A 19380-nucleotide genomic window follows, 5' to 3' on the forward strand; every position below is an offset into this window, starting at 1 on the left:
CCCCTCAATATTTACAACATGTGCATTGGCAGAGGACTTTTATTTTGACAAAACACAATAAATTGATGCAGAAAAGGCACAAAGTGGTGCACAAACATTCACCAAAATGCAGGAAATTCAGTGTTTGCAGTGCAGAATTTTCTGGTGGAAACCCCCCAAAACCTCTTGTTCATGCCCCCCCCCACCACCACCACACACACACACACACACACACAAAACCCACGCCCCTGTTCTCAAATATAAAGTTCCTAAGGTCATATGATATAGATATTACACGGATAGAAAAGGAGGTAGAATTTTTCTCCATGAACTCTCTGATCCCTCTGATGTAGTTTTGGCAATATGACTGAGATATTAAAAGAATAAGAATATTGCCATAAGAGGCAAAAACAAACAGCATGATGTCACAATAAACTGTTTGCCCCACAGATCCTTTATTTCCCATAAGAGCAGCCTATTACAGCTGAGTGATGTGATCCAGACGCGAATATTGGGAAGGCGTGGCTAGTAATCTAACTACCGGAGTTTCCAGGGAGGGCTGCGAGTGCGCGTCCTTTCTGTGGTTTCGGGAGCCGACCAGTCAGACACACAGAGTCTATCAGCGGGACCAGGGAGCTGTGCGTCAGGCAGAAGCAGCTGGATAAAGCGCACCGGGTCGGCGCATGTATTTGCTCATTTTTCCTCCCCGTATTGTGTTCCGCTGCGTCTCCTATGCTGGATGCTGGATGCAATCCATCCTCGCGTCAACAGCACACCTCTGACGGACAAACCATGGACAGTCTAGGCAGCCGCTGTAAGATTGTGGTGGTCGGGGACACGCAGTGTGGGAAAACGGCACTCCTGCACGTTTTTGCCAAGGACTGCTATCCAGAGGTGGGTCTGTCAAAAGTCTCAACTTGAGTGTTTTGTCATTTGGAGAACAATGAGATCAGGAGTTTATGAATGAGTGAGCACTGCCATTGAAATGCAATGCAGTTCAACTTCAGCACTACTTGTTCAGCAGGTTACATCCACCTGCCTAAAGACAGAAATGTTAAATGAAGACAAGCGCTGGAGAGCAAGCTGTGATGACTGCCTGTAAAATCACTGTAATAGTCCTGTAATGTCTCAATTGACTTTTTATTGTCTGCAGTGCTGCCCATAAAACTTTAAGGCGTTGTCTTCACCTGCTATAATATCACCATATTTCTAAAATATCCCCAAAAGGGATCACAATGCCAGCTTTTCTGTGAAATGTGCCTGGCATTATTTTATTTATCTGCTGCATCTTTTCAAATGTGATTTTCTTGCCCCACCTGAAGCCTGTGGCAGTGTAAACACAGGCTTATCTTGTCCGTCTTAATTGGATAACTAAAATAAATCCCTTATTTTCAGAACTACGTGCCCACGGTGTTTGAAAACTACACAGCCAGTTTTGAGATAGACAAGCACCGGATTGAGCTGAATATGTGGGACACGTCAGGTAAGACAATTTCATATCTCTGCCTGCACTGTCTCTCTTAAAAGGCTGACATCAAATCAATCCCCTCCCAGCCCCTGCCATGGTGCCTGTCCCTGGCTGCGACCGTGGGAGGACTGCCTCCAACTCCCCCCTGCAACTTTTCCAGCAGTCATCTCTTTGACAAATTGCTTTGACCTTGCCAACTTCAGATGGATGTCTTTTGTTTGCGAGATTCTTTTTTTGTTTTTAGCTCGGTGCATCTGCTATTTATGATTGTTGTGTTTGCTGGAGACCTCGGTGCCAGCTCCATGTCTGGTGTCTTGTGTTTGCATTCCTTCCTGTGCTGTACACTGTGTGTGGCTGGCTCTTCCCATGCTCTGGCCACAGGGTCAGGAGACTGTAGGGGTTGGAATGGGTGAGGGCGTGGATAATTGAGACAGGATGGGCCTGAAGGGACCAGTAACTGCATAACCAGTGAGTGTTCTCAGTGGTTTGCTGACTTATTGGCCAGATATTTGACGTATTGTCTGCTCGAGTTTCCTCCTTTGCCTCAGTTTCAGCTGACAATGTGATATTAAGTTTTATTCCCTTCAAATTGCTGGTACAGAATCATTGATATAAAGATAGCCTCCTTCAACCCATGAAAGAAATTCATTCAAGTTTCTTTTCAGATTCATTCATCGAGGTTTCAACTACAGTTTTAGTGACTTGTCATTTTGAAAATGTTGTTTCAGGAGCTTTTTCCTCTCCGAGTAAAAACACCAAGCCATTAAAAACGTCAAGTTGAAACATGCTGATATGGTCAGAAAAACAGCCTTTGGTGACGTCAGTTTCAAACCCTGTTGTTCCACAGATAGGAATCTGTGTGTGCAGTGTTGCGCCATCACAACTGAACTTTCTCTGGTGACAGATCATCCTTACATTGTCCTTTTAATGACTTCCTGTGTGACTGGGCTTCTGTGTATGAACATGCTTCGGCCAGGGGAAGTATTTTTGGCCACCGGGCAGCAGTGGCATCAGTGAGACTCCTGCGCAGAAAGCCATGGTCCACTTCATCCAAGTCTTGTCAGCATGGATGGATTAACTGCTCTGTGATCTGCATCTCATCATGGTCATCTCAGCCGAGAGGCTCCTGTCAGTTCTCTGACCAGTGACACGGCTGACCAGTCACAGGACTGAATATGGGATCTTCCCAGGGAGAATTCTTTCTTATACCATAAACATTCCCAAACCTAAAACCATCTTCCGGGAGAGATGACGAGACTATTTTTGTGTTACATGATCAGTCAGTGAAAGAATGTTGTTTTTACTTGGACCTCATGCTGACCCGAGGAGTAAATCTGCTTGAGCCTGTCAGTCAGGGGTCAGGGTCCTCCGGGACCTGGGGCCACAGCTTAGAAGAGTTCCTTATCTCTGGGCTGTAAAAGCCTAATGATGTGGTGGGAATGTTGTGCTTCTGTCCATCTTTAAAACCCTAAACCACCTTTGGCAGTGTTAGTCTTTAATCTTCAACCAGGAGCCGCCTGCCCCACAACAAACATGACGTCACCCAACCCACAGGGCTAATGCGTCTGTGTGTGTATGGTACTTCTGTGTGTGCTCCTGTGTGTGTATGTGTTTGTGTGTGCGTTCAGAGGTCCTTGTGTGGTATGCCATTATTCACTGATTCACAGCAAACACAGATGTTCATATTTTCTCTCAACAAGAAAAATAATTGGCTCGCACTTAGATGAAAAAGGCTTTCATCTGAAGAAAATAGCATGTCTCCCATGGTTCCTCTTTTAGATTTGGATTTTTTTTATTGCTTCACCCCCTTTCCTCTGACAGCTCCCCTTTTCTAGCGCTGTTTTATTATTATTGTTATTATTTCTCCCATGAACACTAGCAGCAGCAGCAGCAGCAGCAGCAGTGAAAGGCCCAGGCTCTTAGTCATGGTCACACCATCATTTATAACAGAGTGGAATCAATTTGTTTCAATGGAATGGCTGCGATGAGTGGATTCACTCATGGAGGGAAAGTAAACGTGTGACACGTTCTGGCTTAGAGTTAAACTTTGGTAAACTCTGGCCTGTGGATTTACCTTCTTGCAAACTGTCACGACAGTGCTGAGCTTTCAAAGGGAGTCCAAAGTGAAGGAACCTATCATGGTAGTGGATGTTAAATGAGGAGCAATGCCGACGGAGCTTTCCCTCTTCGTACCCGCTTTAACAAAACTTGACACAATATCAACAAAGTGCTTTTTTGAGAGGAAATGAATTGTGCTGCACCCAGTGGCGCCCCAGAAAGTTTTCATAGGGGTGGCCAGATGGGGCGAATAAAAATCTCAGGGTGGCACACCAAAACAAAAAGCTGATTTTCTGGAAAACTATCATGCTGTTGAGGTATAGAGGTATCTTGAGATGAGATTTTAAAGGGAAAGTTGTGACCTTGGCAAAATTTAGCCTAAACTTGGAGCCCTAGTTGGCCCTCTTTCCGACAAGCTATGCTCGTATGGTTGGTGTCAGTGGATACCTTATATTGTCTAGTTTCACAAGGTACAACTGTTTTACCTCAGCCTCTTAAAGACACTAATGTAAGTCTCCAATTATTCTCCCTAGGGTGGGGGGCAGCAATTGTATTCCACGCTGTCTACAGCACACTGGACAGTTCAATTTCGACCCGACATTTGCATCAGTCGATCCTCCACTTACTCCTCCGAAGATGCATCCCATTCTCCCCAAAATACAGCTGTTTTGTATCTGACAACCGAGCTCTCAGCCTCTTCACATAAAGTATTGTCTCCCTTTTAATTGCTGGTGAAGTCTGCCTGCTGTGGTCCGGCTCCGTTCACAAAGCAATATTGATCGCTATCTGAGGCATGGCTCTTTAAACAGCTTGCGCCTCGCCTGGTTCACGTTTCCCCTGCGTGGTTAGATGTGTATTGCCATTAAAAATGCTCCCAGCATTCGTTGCTGTGCCATTGATTAGTTTGGTCTCATTAATTCTGGCTCTTCCACAAGGTCTAGTCCTTGCAGGATGGGTGAGAACAGTGGTGAGGTGTTTATCTAATTGAGGTCATTACCGGGTGTGAATCTGTATGTCTCTGCATATGTGTGTGTTTGTGTTGCAGCACTAAATGAATGGGTATTTTAAGAAGCATTAAACAGAAACAGGGAGGTATTATGGCTTCTGGAAACCATAGGGCAACTTTCGGCTGCGTTTTGTATTCTGCCCTGCATTCAGCTCTGGACCATCTGGAGAATTAAGTCAATTAGAAAGCGATTGAATGGAATTCCAATGAGAAAAATCATTATATCTGTGTATGACTGTATCTATATTATATGCTGCCACATGGTGAAAGATGCTGTAGTCTGTTACCATTGCACGTATCTGTGCCCTAATGGACTTTTAAAGCAACCAAAGCTGTTAAGTGGTCAAAATGTCAATGTGGCTCGGTGATAACTTGTCTGAGGGCCATTAGTGATTACTGTCGACACTTACACCAGTCAGGGTTTTTTTACCGAGCCCAAGGCACTGATGCACTCTTCCTCTCTTCCCAATATGGTAAGGGTGCCTGGGAAATATTCCCTCGAGCCTTGGCCTCAGACTAATACTCTGCTAAGAGGTGTGCGTGCTATTTCTAACAAGTCCGAGTCATGACAGGCTGGGTTTCCCCGAACTTCCTACAGCAGTGCACTCACGTCTCTTTCTGTTTCTCCTCTCTAATGCCTGACCTGATTCTCACATGAGAACTGGAACTCTTACTTTCTGTTTAGTCATGCTGGAGTGTGCTTTCAAGTGGCAATCCACAGGAATCTTGTTTTTCTTTCTTCTTTTGCTGACATCTTTGCAACTAATCAGCTCATGCTGTGGTGTTTCTTTCCCACTGTACGCCCCAGAGAGCGCTTGTCATTCAAACCACGTGTCTCTCACTCTTTATCCTGAGAAGTTCTGTCAATGCAATCTGAGTTTCTGTGGAGTGTCTTTGACCGATCAGCGATGTTGGCTATAATTTCCCATTGTAACAGCCCAGTTTTTTTCCTCTTATTTATTTCCAAACAAAGTGCTGTAGCTGCTGCTGGGAACATGAAACGCATCACTTGCTGTGCAGTGGAGTATTTTTCCCGCAATAGACCTGCCTGACACTGGGTGTTCACAACAACAAATTTAAAAGCTTTCATGAACTGGCTACAGTTTGACGTACCATTGTGCTGCACAGTCGGTGACAGGGAGCCGAAAAGCATTTATTTATCGGGAAATGTCACAGATTATAAGAGATTCTGTAAAAATTACCCCTCACACAAGTTTCAAAGCCCGTTTTTCTCTATTGAGCTTTAATGTTTTTTGTGGATCAGTTCTCGTGACAAAGCTGTCTCGACTTTTCACAGTCAGAGGTGTGATTGTTTTGACTTGAGAGGCGATAACAAGACACTGCAAGTGTGTAACGCCACTCCCAGTGCCACCTCATAGTCACGGTCTGGCTGTCTCCCTCCTCTCATACCAACTTTCCAACATTCCTGGTGTCTTTATGCTCTCTAAAAACTCCACATTCTCAGTGCGCTGGACCAGTAGGGCTTCCACAGGCCTGTAAAAACACGCTGAGTTCAGCGGGCTTTCTGTTCCTCGACACTTTCCACTTGATTAATCTTTAATAGAGAATGAGTGAACTACAATCACAACGCAGAGCAGAAATAAAATCAACAGACACATCTTTGCCTTCAAACCTACAGCTCACTGGAGCCAGAGTTTACTCAGAAAGTGCTGTCTGACCTGAGTAGCAAGCACGCTGATCACATGTTGTAACATTATTTGCTCTGGGCTCTTACAGCCTGGTCTCTGTGAATCACGACCGTAATGTTAGACTCACTGTTAAATAATTAAAACCAGCATTTATTTCTCTTTTCTCTCAACAATTTGCAATTGGAGAATGAGATTGTTTTTAGGTGGTTGCAACCAGCTGGAAATGGAGCTGCATATTTAACCACAGATACTAAATATACCTTTTGTTTATTTTTGCCTGCATCCTGAAGGGAGGATGACGACATCCTTTCAACTGCTGTTCACAAGGCTGAATGTATGCACCGAGCCTAAGCCCTGAAAGTTGCTGCCGCTCTTTGCCTAACCAGCCCAGGGCAATAACTGCCTAAACGAAACCTGTTTTGATGATGCATAGCAGGCTGGAAGGCACTCCCCTGCACTGGGGGAAAACGGCATGACAGTTTCGGGTAATGAGTAAACAGAAGATGCAATGTTTGTGAAATACTGTAACTTTAAATAACTGCTTTGTGCCCTGGTAATTAAACAAACACATACATTAAGAAGTTTGGAAAGTGGCCTCTTACCCACCAACTGGGGTAAATTACACTCTCCCCTGACCAACAGTCCAAAAATACTCAGTTTTTGATTATATGAAAAAGAAAAAAGCAGCAAAATTCTCATATTTAGGAAGATGAAAACATTTGTTGATTCATTGGTTAATTATCTCAGCTCAAGTTCCTATAGTTTTGATGTAGTAATTTATATAATGCTACCATGGTGTCACAGAAGACACAAGTATATTGTAAGGCATTTTCATTCCTATTAATTCACATAAACAAAATTTTTCTGGTAATGACGAAGGTGCTGTTTTTAGCCATATGGCTGAAAAGGGATGGTAATGCTGGTCTTTTGGTTGCTTGTTCCAGCACTTTGGACCAGATTGAGATACTGTATCTCAACAACCAGACATTTATGGTCCCCAGTGGATGTATCCTAATGACTTTAGTGATCATCTGGCTTGTCCTCTGGTGACACCATGCTATTTTTATGTGTGGTTTTGAGTGAAATATCTCAAAAATTTGATGGATTGAAAATTGGTACATGCATTCATGTCCCCCATAGGATGAATTGTAATCACTTTGTTGATCCTCTGACTTTGCATCTAGTGCCACAAAACTTCAATTTGTTCAAGACTGCAAAACTGATAACATCCCCATCAGCCTCAGCTATACTTTGTGCTTACTGCTGATTAGTTAAAGTTAGCATGCCTACCTGCAAAGGTTGGGTAGGGAACTGAGTATGTTTAAGGTTACCGATCAAATTACGTTGGTACTACTGAGTACCAATTCACGTTAAATCCACCTGTGCCATATGTCTGTACCTGAGAGCGCATCTTGGTAAGAATGCCAGGTTAAGACAAGAGGCAGAAGTGCCATGAAGTGCCCCAAAGCCTGGAAGCCAGCCATGGTGCTCTGAGGCCGGTAACGGAGCAACAGAACCGGTAACGGGGTTGTCTGTCTCCACTTTAACATCACTATTGTGGGTATGTTAGTATGCTGACAATAGCAATTAGCTCACAGTACTGAGCCACTGGCATGGCTGTAGACTCTGATGCTATGCTCATACTACAAGTGACAATGTGAAAGCATGACCTGCTATTTTATCACCGAGTCGCTGTTGAAGTGTTGCTCTGGACTCAAAAGTTGCTCAAAAGCACATGTCACATTCACCCATTGGTGGCAAGGGCTACCATACAAAGTGTCACCTGCTGAAACATACACTCACACTCCAATGGAACAGCCACTGGGAGCAATGTGGGGTTCATTATCTTGCCCAAGGATAATTCAACATACAGACTGGAGGAGCTAGGGATCAACCCACCGATCTTCTGATTAATGGACGACCCACTCTACCTCCTGAGCCACAGCTGCCTGTGTGTCTGTTACTTGCCACAAAGCACCTCAGCTGAATGTCAAGTTTGTATTTGGTCAAAAAAATATCTAGGCTATGCTTTTTATTAATGTCTGAGCCCCATTTTAACATCACTGCCCCTTTGCATCACTGTGTACCCTGCAATGTGGATAAAGCTAGCATAGCTTCAGCTGACTAAGTTAAATAACACAGTACCACAGCTAGAAACAAAAACATAGGATTGACTGACAACAGTGAAGCCAGCTTAACTTTGATTTGTAGCACTTCACATCTGTCCGCAGCATGTGTTGGGCATCAGTTTGTACCTTTATGTTACCGGCCTCCATTGACAATGACTTGCAGCCTGGTGCTGTGTTGCTTGTAGTGTGAACACAGCCTGACTCTTGTTGAAGCATGAGAAGGCATGTCAGGTGTGACATTCTCTATTGTGTTTGTGAAAAGAACTCACCGTACAAATTTAATGGAAGTTTCCCTTTTCAATTTGGTGGCTGAGCACAGAGTACAGTTTGTAATAATGTTTGACTTGTAACTGGCATGTTGGATTTATTTTTATTTTTTTTTTGCAAGTGCTGCAAATAAACTTGGGCTTTTGTTCCAGGTCTCCAGTCCCCATCCTCAGTTATAGGGATGCCTGTGACAGTATTTTTGAACAAAGTCGGTACCGGTCTGTCCTTGGGGGCCTTATGAACTTGACAGCAGAATCACAGAGAATATATTCCGGCTCATCCATGACTCTCATCCTCCTGGCATCAGGTTTGGGATGAGCCTGCAGCCTCTCTGGCAGGCTGCACCTGATAATCCCGGGGATTACAGTTAATGGTTAGAGCCCACAAAGACGTTTTGCATATTAGAAATCAAGCGGCAGGCACTGCGTGGGGTAAAGTGAATGTGCAATCTTTGTGTGTCACGGTACTGTAAATCGTACACACCACCTGGTATTTTATAGCTGAGGATTTTAGTGACTTCTGAGCTGATCACTCCCATGATCGGGAATAATGAGCGTCACTAATAAATGCAATTTAACTTCAAGTAAGAAGAAAAATGTAAATGTAGTGAGCATTTGGTTTATTTTAACAGCCACTGAGGGGCTGTTGAGAGACTTAAATGTCCAGGTTTCCATTAGACAATAACTAAAATGTATTTTACAGCTCACAAAACATAATTGTTCCATATTCACACATGGATGCATATAAATAAAATGGCACTTACAGAAATAAGGACGCATGCAGACCTCATGTTGTAAATTAGTTTAATTATTTTGGCATTACAAGATCAAATCCCCTATGTGTTACGGGCATTTCCTTCTTTTCCTCTTTGCAAATGGTCTCCAGCTCCAAACTTCTTGAATAATGATGGTCTCACGCACAGTGCTGCACTTCATTGCACCTCGGCTCTCTGAGTGGGTTTGTGTGACATTATGGAAACTCCAGAGGACAGCCGGCAGTCCTGGCTGCTGGGCTGGATGGTCTTGGTCCTTGAGCAGGCAAGCAGCTGTGCTCCATCCCTGGAGCTCAGCACTCTGTGAAACATATTCTTAGACTACTACACAAAGGGTCAACAAGCTGAAGAGGAAATGGCTGCCCGTATGTTACAGTAGCTGTAAGAAACAAAGAGTACTAAGAAGAGGAGAATTGTTGATGTGCAGGAGAGCGTAACTTCTCTGGAGGTGGACTGTCAGTTGTCTTTTCCTCTGAGCTATTTATTTATCCTCCCCTCTTTCTTTCCCTTCATCGATGTTCTCCATCTCTGATAGCCCATTAGTCAAGGCGGAATCTCAAGCGCCGTGTTGAGGTCACCGTCAGTCAGGGGCCGTGTTAAGCAGGGGGTGGGCAGAAGTGCTGCATGAAAGCCAGCCAGCTGCACTGACAGGAACACACAGGCTGTAATTACCACACGGAATATCTGCTGTCCTCGGTGACACAGAGAAACACACACACACTCCCACAGACACCTATACCCACACACACACAAGTGCAGCCTGCCACCTGCACCACACAGGCATGTACCCGCCGTTGTGCACATTTTACATGCATACAAAACGTCCTGAGTGTCCCACATGTCCATCCGCCCATAAACAATAAAACAAGCACTTCTTGGAGGCCCCAGAGGAGACAGCCTCTCAGTCCCTCTGATCTCTTATCCCTGTCAGAGGAGCCTGTTAATGTGACCATGGATACAGCTACGAGCCGAGAGCCACCACACATTCCTTCGCCACATCTCAGCCCCCATGCACTGTCAGCTTAATGCTGAGCACCAGGCAAAAGTGTATAATCTGCTTAAATAGCATGTCCACTGCTGAAATGCACTGCACGCTGCTGATAGGCTGTATATGGCTTTTACTTAGTTAATGTGCCAATGGAATAATCAAAGTGATAAGTTATTAGGGAGGGAACATTAACTTGGTAGAATTAAAGGTTTTTTTGGTATGTGGTGAAGAAAAAGCGCACTTAAAGCTTTTGATGAGCTCACACTGACTCAGATTACAAGCCCTGTCTTAAGCCTTGCCATGCCGTGCTACTAGAAGAGGAGAATGGAGCTATATCATGACTGACAGAGAATAAAAGGATAAATGAAGATATAAAACAGTTTTCTTGGCAGGCATTTAAGACGGCAGACGTACAAAGGGGCAGATATGAGAATGAGTTGTAACGAATGGTGCACAATACTGTCATTGTTAGCATTCTTTAATATTCTGATGTAATTTTCGGGGTCATTTTGGCCAGTGCTTGTTTCCAGTGTTTAGCCTATACCTGATAAACTACACTGGTGATTCACTTATTAAAAGATAATATGAAATGCAGTGGTAGTGGTAATGGAGGATTTAAAGAAAGCAGCAATACTACAGATGCACATACACAACTTAGCATGCATGTACACGAACATATATGATCTAGTGATATAGTTACCAAGCAACTGTATCAGTCATTTGGAGTTGTGTTTCTGACTACCTGATGAATGTAAGACCAATTATCACTCTCATTTAGTTCTGTTTTTGGTTTCTGCCAGCTTCTGTTGGAGAAATCTGTCTCTTTAGCTGCTAAATGCTCCACTGTGTTCACCAGCTAGTCTCCAACTGTGTCTGTTCCCTGTTTGGTGCTGGTAGGTAGTGTACATTTGGTTTTTAGAGCTTTCTTGCTGAAAAAAAGCGGCTTAACTTGGATGGAAATGATACAGTGAGAGCATTGAGAATGACCCAAAACTTTGTGGTGGGACAGCTAAACAATGCATTGTATCCTGTGATATTGGTTTGTATGATATCTTATAATTAGCACCCAGCAAATTAGCCCCCCCTACTGGTTAGGTTAGGTTTAGGAAAGAATCACGATTGGGTGTCGTCCTGTTACAACTTAACATAAAGTTACACACATGTAAAACTACTTAGATTATGAAAATAAATCTACGTAGGTTAGGTTTAGAAAAAGAATCATGGTGAGGCATCATCAGGTTATGTACTTAACGTAAAGTAGCATAACATACAGTAACATAGGTTAGGTTTAAGAAAATGAAGTTACGTAGGTAAGGTTTATTAAAGAGTCATGATTGGACATCAGAACGTTACACACTTAACGTTAAGTAGGTTTAGCAAAGAGTCATGGGGCGTCAAAACATTAAATGCTTAACAAAAAATATATCACGTGAAGTAACGTGGGTTAAGTTTAAGAAAGTAAAATTACGTAGGAAAGGTTTAGTAAAGGAATCATGTTTGGGCCACAGAATGTTACATACTTAATGTAAAGTTACACAGGTTAGGTTTAGGAAACAAAACATGGTTGGGTCGTCAGGTTACTTATGTGCTTAATGTCATGTAACGATGTGAGAATGTGCCCTAAAATAATTCACTTGGGTTTCACATGGAAGACAAAAAGTGTGACGGCAAAGTCGTGTGTTTGCTTGACCAATTGGGCACTCTAACCTGCTTCATGACATGGTCTTTTGCTCCTTATACTACTTCCTTCTTTACTCCCATCAGTGCATATCTTACATGATTGCTGCCTTCATTTTTTACGAAGCCTGAACAATTAGCTGAAACTCACTATAAAGCTGCATAAAGGAGGAGAGCTGCGGTTTTCACATTGTCGAATGATACGTTATTACGAAAATATAGACTATAGCAGCTTTAACTAACTTAACTTGAGCTGTCTTATACTGTATATCGGTCTCCCACGTTTAAAATGCATTGTATAGTAAAAGAACGAGATGGATGCCAAATGTATAAGGGATACGAGTGAGTGCATGTGTACATGTGTGTGGGCATGTGTATGATTGAGTGGGCTTGTGTATGGGAATTCCAACAGTGCTGACCCTATGACCTCTACCATTGTTTCTCAGCTGACCAGAGGCGTAATGGGGGCAGATGAGGGGCGCTGGGGTGGGAGCCGGGACACAATAAGACTGGAAAGCGCAGCAGCTGCTTCGCCCAATGGGCAAAGACAGTGGGGGAGTCGAAGCGAGTTTGGGGGGGGGGGCTGCCCTTAGAGCATGTTATAAGAGCAGCAAGTGTTCACTACATTGAAAACTGGGAAAAGGGGACAGAAGGGGTAGACAGAAGGAGAAGTTTACATCTGTGCTTTTCCCACCCCCCACCCAGCACCCCACCCTTCGAGGCTTTGTGTTGTGAACGAGGTTTGTCGGTGGCACCCTTGGGACCTGACCCACTGTGGTCCTCTGGGACGCAGACACACAAACGCCAACTGTGTCACACTTTTAAAGCACTGCAGCGCTCTTGTTCCATGTTAAACACACAGCTACATATGGCCATATAAATAATCCTACAGGGGATTTAATGCAGTGCCTTTGCCTATTGTATGAAGAGATGGAGGAAGTGTGCTTTAATTGTGCGCCCTCCGTCTTCATTGACCTGAAGTAACATGATCTATGGCATGATGCATACAAATCCATTGACACAGGAAGTTATTGATTCTAAATGTAGTCACTATGAGGGGCTCGAGCAGATGAACTGGGAGTTGTATTGTTTTTACGTTTTTTTGTTTTATATTGAATAACAGACAGTTTGATGACGGCATGTTTTTTGGGCAAGTTCTTTGATGGATCTGACTGGGACACAGCGTGAATTCAAAGTCAAAAGAATATTTTACTAATGAAAACAAAGAGCTCTCTGCTATTTTGTGCTGTATTTATGTGATTGAGCTCTCACGTGAATGGGCCAGTAGGGCGGAAAATAATTTTCCCTAATAGATATTGAAAGAGAAACAAACTTATTCTTCATCATTCTAAATTAATAATATATAACAAATGTAACCTCTATTTGAAAGCATTTCATTTTGTGTGTAAACCTGTGTGCTTCTATTTAAACATGGTAGTAATGCTTCATTATGATTGACAGATGTTTATACAGACTTTTAATTGAATGTGTCATAACATGATTCAGATTAAATTTAAAGGACCAGTGTGTAGGATTTAGTGGCTTCTAGAGGTGAGGATCGCAGACTGCAACCAGCTTAAATCTCTCCTGTGTGCCAAGTGTGAGCTCCCGGTTAGAATTCCATCAGTGTTCATTGTTCAGGAGGTTTTTATCGGGAATTATTGACAGAAGTATCGTTCTCCTTAAAACATACGGACCTGTTAATTTAAACTCGTAAAATCACTGAATAAATTGAAATTTTATTATATCATTTATGCTGTTTGGCTCATTGCGGAGAGGCTGCTAACTTCGGTGGCTAAGGTGAAAAGGCAGAAGGCCCTATAGAGCGCCAGTGCTTGGTTTGTCCATTCTGGGCTACTGTAGAAACACAGAAGTGCAACATGGTGGACTCTGTGGAAGAGGATCTGTTCTCAATGTAGATATAAATGGCTCATTCTAAGGTAACGAAAACACAAAGATTCTTATTTTCAGGTGGTTTTACACCAAACAAAACAAACTTATTATATTATTTTCCATTTCTGCCACTATATCCCCCTAAATCCTACACACTGGACCTTTAATGTGTGTCACAAGGAACATAATGTTCAGCAGGCCAGCATAGTAATGTGATTACAGTAATACATTATGTTACCCCGACACTGCTCATGTGTTTGGAAAATTGGCTTTAACAAGAGAAGAGACACAAACTAATGCACCCTGGCACTGAACCAGGCATTTGTTTCTATTCAGCAGCAGCAGCAGCAGCAGCAGTGAATGCCTCAGTCATCCAGGCAGACAGGAAACCCACCCAGAGAACTGTGGCTCTGTGTGATTTCTCCCGGTCCACTCCCTCTGCCGAGTGCAACAGAACCCGAAGCAGCGCCAGCTTTGATCAGGCCACTTCAAACAGCCACACTGACTGGTTCTGCTGCTCCCAAAGCTAGCTCTCAGTCCCTCTGGTCCCCCCCCACCCCACCTCCACAGGAGCAAAACCCTCTCAGCATCCGTCTGCAGCCCATCCGAGCGTAAGGGGATACAGGGAGAGAGGCCGTCTTTCACCTCCATCCTTCACCCCCTACCTGCACCTCGCTCACACACACTCGACAGATCCCATCATTTATGGATGACTTTATTTATAAACAAGATCCAATGCGCTCTCTTTCTCGCTGCTGCTGCCGCCTTTGTGGAAGTGAAATTGCACTTGAAGTAGTGCCATGTCTCCCCGGTGGCCTCCCCAGGGGGTTTCGGAGTGGGCTGGGGGATAGATAGCACCATGATAGGGATGTGTTTGGATGGTTATGCACTGGAGGAAGCAGAGTCGATGGAGCAGAGGATGTCCTTTTCCACTCACAAGTTTTTCTTTCATATGCCTATGTAGCTGCTGCCTGAATATTCTCACTCCGTCTTTCATATCAGACGGACAGCTGTGGACAGAGAAGCTGCAGTCAGTGTTATTACAAGTTTTAATGAAAATCCAGAGATTGGAAGATGTGTAGGAGTGGAAATAAAGGATGTGATCTCTGCTGTTTTACAGGTGAAAAGGAATAGAAAGAGATAAATTTGAATACTGCGTGTGCGTGAGGTGATGGTACTATTTGAGGATGGCTGGGACTCTTTTTTGATAGCAGAATTCATTGCAGAATGGTAATCACCAATACTTGGTCAAAGAATTAGAGTGGGTGTCTACTGCTGGCAGTGAACTCCAGAAATTACTGCATGATCTCAAAGACCTTGAAAATGGTGCTGTAAAAAATAAAATACTAAATGCAGCTTGAGGTTTTGTTAATTATTAGCAACCTTGCCAAATGTAGGGGATTTAATAAGCTGCAGCTCAGAGAACCAACGCCATTACAGTAGACAAACATTGTCACACGCATTAGAAACTTTGGTTAACTGAGAGTTGATTATAGCAACTTTGGAAATCGTCTTACTTTGGCACCACAAAGTGTTTGAGAATGACATGGTGGCAGATGTGACGGTGTGTGCATTAGGCTTGGGCAATATCAAAGTATCACGGTACACTGCGGTATTAAGAAATCCCAAAGGTATGATTTTCAATACCATCAGAAATACAAGGTCTTGTCTTTCTATTAAATTGTTACGGAGATGCTGTACTGAGGCGGTATAGAGGAAGTCCCATTGCCACATACAACCTTATCTTGAGATGACATTATCCAACTCCAAAAGCTTTTTATTAGCCACATGATTTTATGCAACACATTATCTCAGCTTAGCCCATCGATGTGTTTGTACCCACCACAGAAACATTAGGTCATTAGGGTCCTTATTGCAAGTGTCAAGGGCGCTCATTTCCTATCTATTTATTATTCTATGGGCCATAAATACTGTATTTAAGCCCAGCAAGACTTGTCTGAGTAGACTAACTGCTAACTGTGGGCTAGACAATGACATACATTGCATGCTACTCTAATTTCTATCATGAGTAGATCAGCTTTTACGTATTTTTCCCCTTACACAAATACCATAATCCACTGTATACTCCATGTCAGGAAGAAATGAAAAAATAGATACCGTCCAAGCCTATGCACACTGCAGTAGGGTTGGGTGATACTGAAATTCCCCCACTGATGATATTGCTTGAAGACATACAGCAGTGTGCGAAAGATTAAGGGTTGATATCTCATTGTTGTAGGAGTTTTGGTCCGGCTGCTCCTTGTGGATGGAGTCTGCGGCAGACATGCACATCCTGTTGGACAGTGAGTTTCAAGATCGGAGCAGAGATTTGTGGCGTTTCCATCTTTCATCCTGACTTGTTTATTGCACATCTTACAAATCGTTCATGTTCTCTGGCAAACCTTTTTTGTATGGTTTAAATCAAAGAATTACTAAACAGGCACATTGCATTGTTTTTGTCAACAAGAGTGGACAACTGTCCTGCTGCAGTTATTAGAGCTACATGGGTAATTACATTACCTACAGTGTCAGATGTGTGCTAGCATGTTGTTACTTTTGATATGTTACAACAATGCAGTGAAACATAGAGAAAGCAAGAGAAAAAGTGAAGAGAGAGACGGAGTATAGTGCAAAATTCAAAACAGGTGGTCCTCAAACATGAGGGCCATTATCGTGGCCAACAAATACTGTGCTGACTGATAATCTGGTCATGTTGCCTACACTGCAGCAGTTAAAGCCAAATATGGTGCTGGTAAGTGATGTATGTATGATGCCTGTGCTAGTGTGTTAATGTCTGATTAAAATGTATTAGGGGTATACTGTCAATAGTGTTGACCCAGGCCACCTTTCATCTAGTTGTCCCCATAAAGCCGTGAATCCTCCTTAAGTCCGATCTGATCAGCTTTTGAGAAGTACAACTGGATACTGCGACTAGTCTCCTTTCTTTAAAAATACCTCATCCCTGTTTGAAATCTTCTGCTTCTACATGTTTAAGTTGAGCAATCAGACAAAACAAACTCTGCAAAAAGACTTGCAGTCTTTGTTGGGGATATCGGAACCAGCTGGGGTCCAACACTGAGTGGTGATAGAGGTTGTGCAAAGAACAAATAATCTTCAAGTCAGCATCTGGTGTGCTTTAACTAGCTCTTGTCTGTTTTTTTTTAAACTGTCTTATTTGGTGGATCTTGTCCAAACAGTCTGCCGTTGCAGCTTTGACGAGACTCAACGGTTCTGGCATGAGAAGCGTGGAGCTTGAGGAAACACATAAACAGATAAAGGCAGGTCCTGCATGTGCTCCCTGTGCTCAGCCTGCAGCCGTTCACAGCTACTTAACTTCTTCACACAAACAAAAACGGGGCAATGTTTGTATTGTAACATCTAAACACATGAACATCTCCAAGGAATTAACAGTGAAACTGAGGGGGTGTACCGACGAAGACTGCCACACCAAATGCAAAGTCATGCCTCAGACAGTCAGAAGGGGAAAATCAAAGTAGAGACATGATTGGTGTTTTTTAAAAGCGAGGTAGGGAATATATAAATCGACAGAAGGAGTGAGCGACAAAAGGAGCATAGTGATCTTTAAAAGCAAAGCACAGCATGAACCAGAGCCTTAGACAAGACACAGAGATCAAACAACAGGAGATGAAATGCAAAGCCATTTCTCTGGCGGAATGAGAGTGTGTGTGCGTCTGTGATTATAAAAGACGGGCTGGGGGTGAGGAGAAAACTGAAAGCGGACACACTACTCCATCTCCATACCCCTGGGGCGAGCAGGAGACAGACAGTAATGCGGCTCTGTCCCCTTGCCTGTGCTGTCAGCGCTGTGGCCGACCCCGCTTTTCAACCTGCGATTGGACGACAGACACAGGCATTAACTCCTCGGCAGCGGAGCTCAGAGCAGATCCGTGGAAGGTGCTCGATGCCCTTCAAAGGGCTGCACTTCCTCCACAGGGGAAAGCGCAGGGAGCTTTGATCAATATCCCCTGTGTGAAGGCTGCAGACATGGAAGGTTAATGGCCATTTAACCCAGTGTCACCTCCACTGTCCCGGCTATGTGCTAATGCCTTTGAAAACTTGACACAGCCATCTCTATTACAGATCAACAGCTTTATCTGTGTGTGTGTGTGGTACATACACTTGTATACCCTATATGTCAGACTGCATGAGCAACCAAACATATAAGCCACAGTGAGTGCAGGCCATCTGAGGATGCTTCATCGTGGCTTTTTAATAGTTTGTTTCACTGGATTGAGTTGATTTTTCGCTCACAGATTCACCGCTTCAGGCTCCTTGTATAAGACACATAGTCGTGTCTCTGTTGTTTCTGCATATTGCACAAATCAGGCCAATATTTAGTGTAGTAGTGAAAGTTGCAATATTACAGACCTTTAATCACTGGTGGTCATTTGGAAGTATACAGCCCATCTGCTCTGTCGTCCTGTACCAGGAGGAACATCGTGCACTGGAAACATTTATTTGACAGATTTCACTCTAAAGAAATTAAAAATTAATTACAAAAATAGTGGATGTCAATAAGAAACTAGAACTCTGAAATCCATATTAATCCAATGAAGCTAAGAAATACATCCTCGATTCTAAAGCGATTAATACTGCACTGTGTCCTGTCGAGATTCTTCACTGTCATTTTAGGAAAATAAATACACCTCTGTTGTGTTCCACATTATCAGGATCAATACAATTATGCTATATTTAATAGGAAAGTTTGTCCCAGATGTAAAACAGCCGTCTAATTTTACCTCCCTGTCTGACTCACTATGACTGTCTAGCAAGCTTCAAAGATGTCTTCCTAAATTTAAAGGAGTGGTACCAGTGGTTTTGCATGTTTTTACTGATTTAAAGGGTTACTTCCATGATTTGGTATTTCACATCCATAGGAGGGCTGATCCAAATCAAAGCAGCAGCAGACAAGATATCATTAATATTTGTGCCTGGTGTGAATCAAGCTTCAAAAACACTGGGAGTTAAGCTTCCTATCATTCCAATCAATACCATGCTTCATTAGACCTTCCCTGCCAAAAGCCCTAATCTCTCTAACTGTACACCCCCAGTTTATAACCCTGTGAAATATTTTTAATGTCAAATCCAATCTCCAAACTCATCACCAATAGGTCTCATGGTTATACAGCCTCTGGTGGAAACAGCCAATATTTAAAATGTAGCAAGCAGATGTCAGGGCCAAGACTTCCTCTTTCATGTGCTGCTCATGGTTAACAGTAGATTAGCAACTTGAGACAGGTCCAGAAACGTTTCAGTTCGGGCTGGGTGATAAGACCGTCTTGATCTAGGATCGGGATAGAATTTATGTCAATAATGATAAGCTTTGGAGATTTTTACTTGATATGAAATGATCTTTCAGCTAGAGTTGTCATGAGGACCAATACTTCGGTATCAAGTCAATGCCAACACGCAAAATATATGTCGGTACCTGTTTTTTTTTTTCGTTTCCATAAGTACCGGATACAACTTTGCC

General features: G+C 43.1%; 1 protein-coding gene across 1 annotated transcript in view; it reads left to right on the plus strand.

The window, feature by feature from the left end:
- The first annotated feature begins 533 nt into the window (after window positions 1–533).
- The window catches only part of rnd2 (Rho family GTPase 2), a 35316-nt gene continuing 16469 nt past the window's right edge, over window positions 534–19380 (plus strand). Inside the window, exons 1-2 of the mRNA XM_050069744.1 lie at window positions 534–873; window positions 1375–1462. Coding sequence (XP_049925701.1) covers window positions 712–873; window positions 1375–1462 — 250 coding nt within the window. The 5' untranslated portion in view covers window positions 534–711. The remainder of the gene's footprint in view (window positions 874–1374; window positions 1463–19380) is intronic.

This window comes from Epinephelus moara, chromosome 18 (genome assembly GCF_006386435.1).
Source record: "Epinephelus moara isolate mb chromosome 18, YSFRI_EMoa_1.0, whole genome shotgun sequence".
Taxonomy (NCBI): Eukaryota; Metazoa; Chordata; class Actinopteri; order Perciformes; family Serranidae; genus Epinephelus; species Epinephelus moara.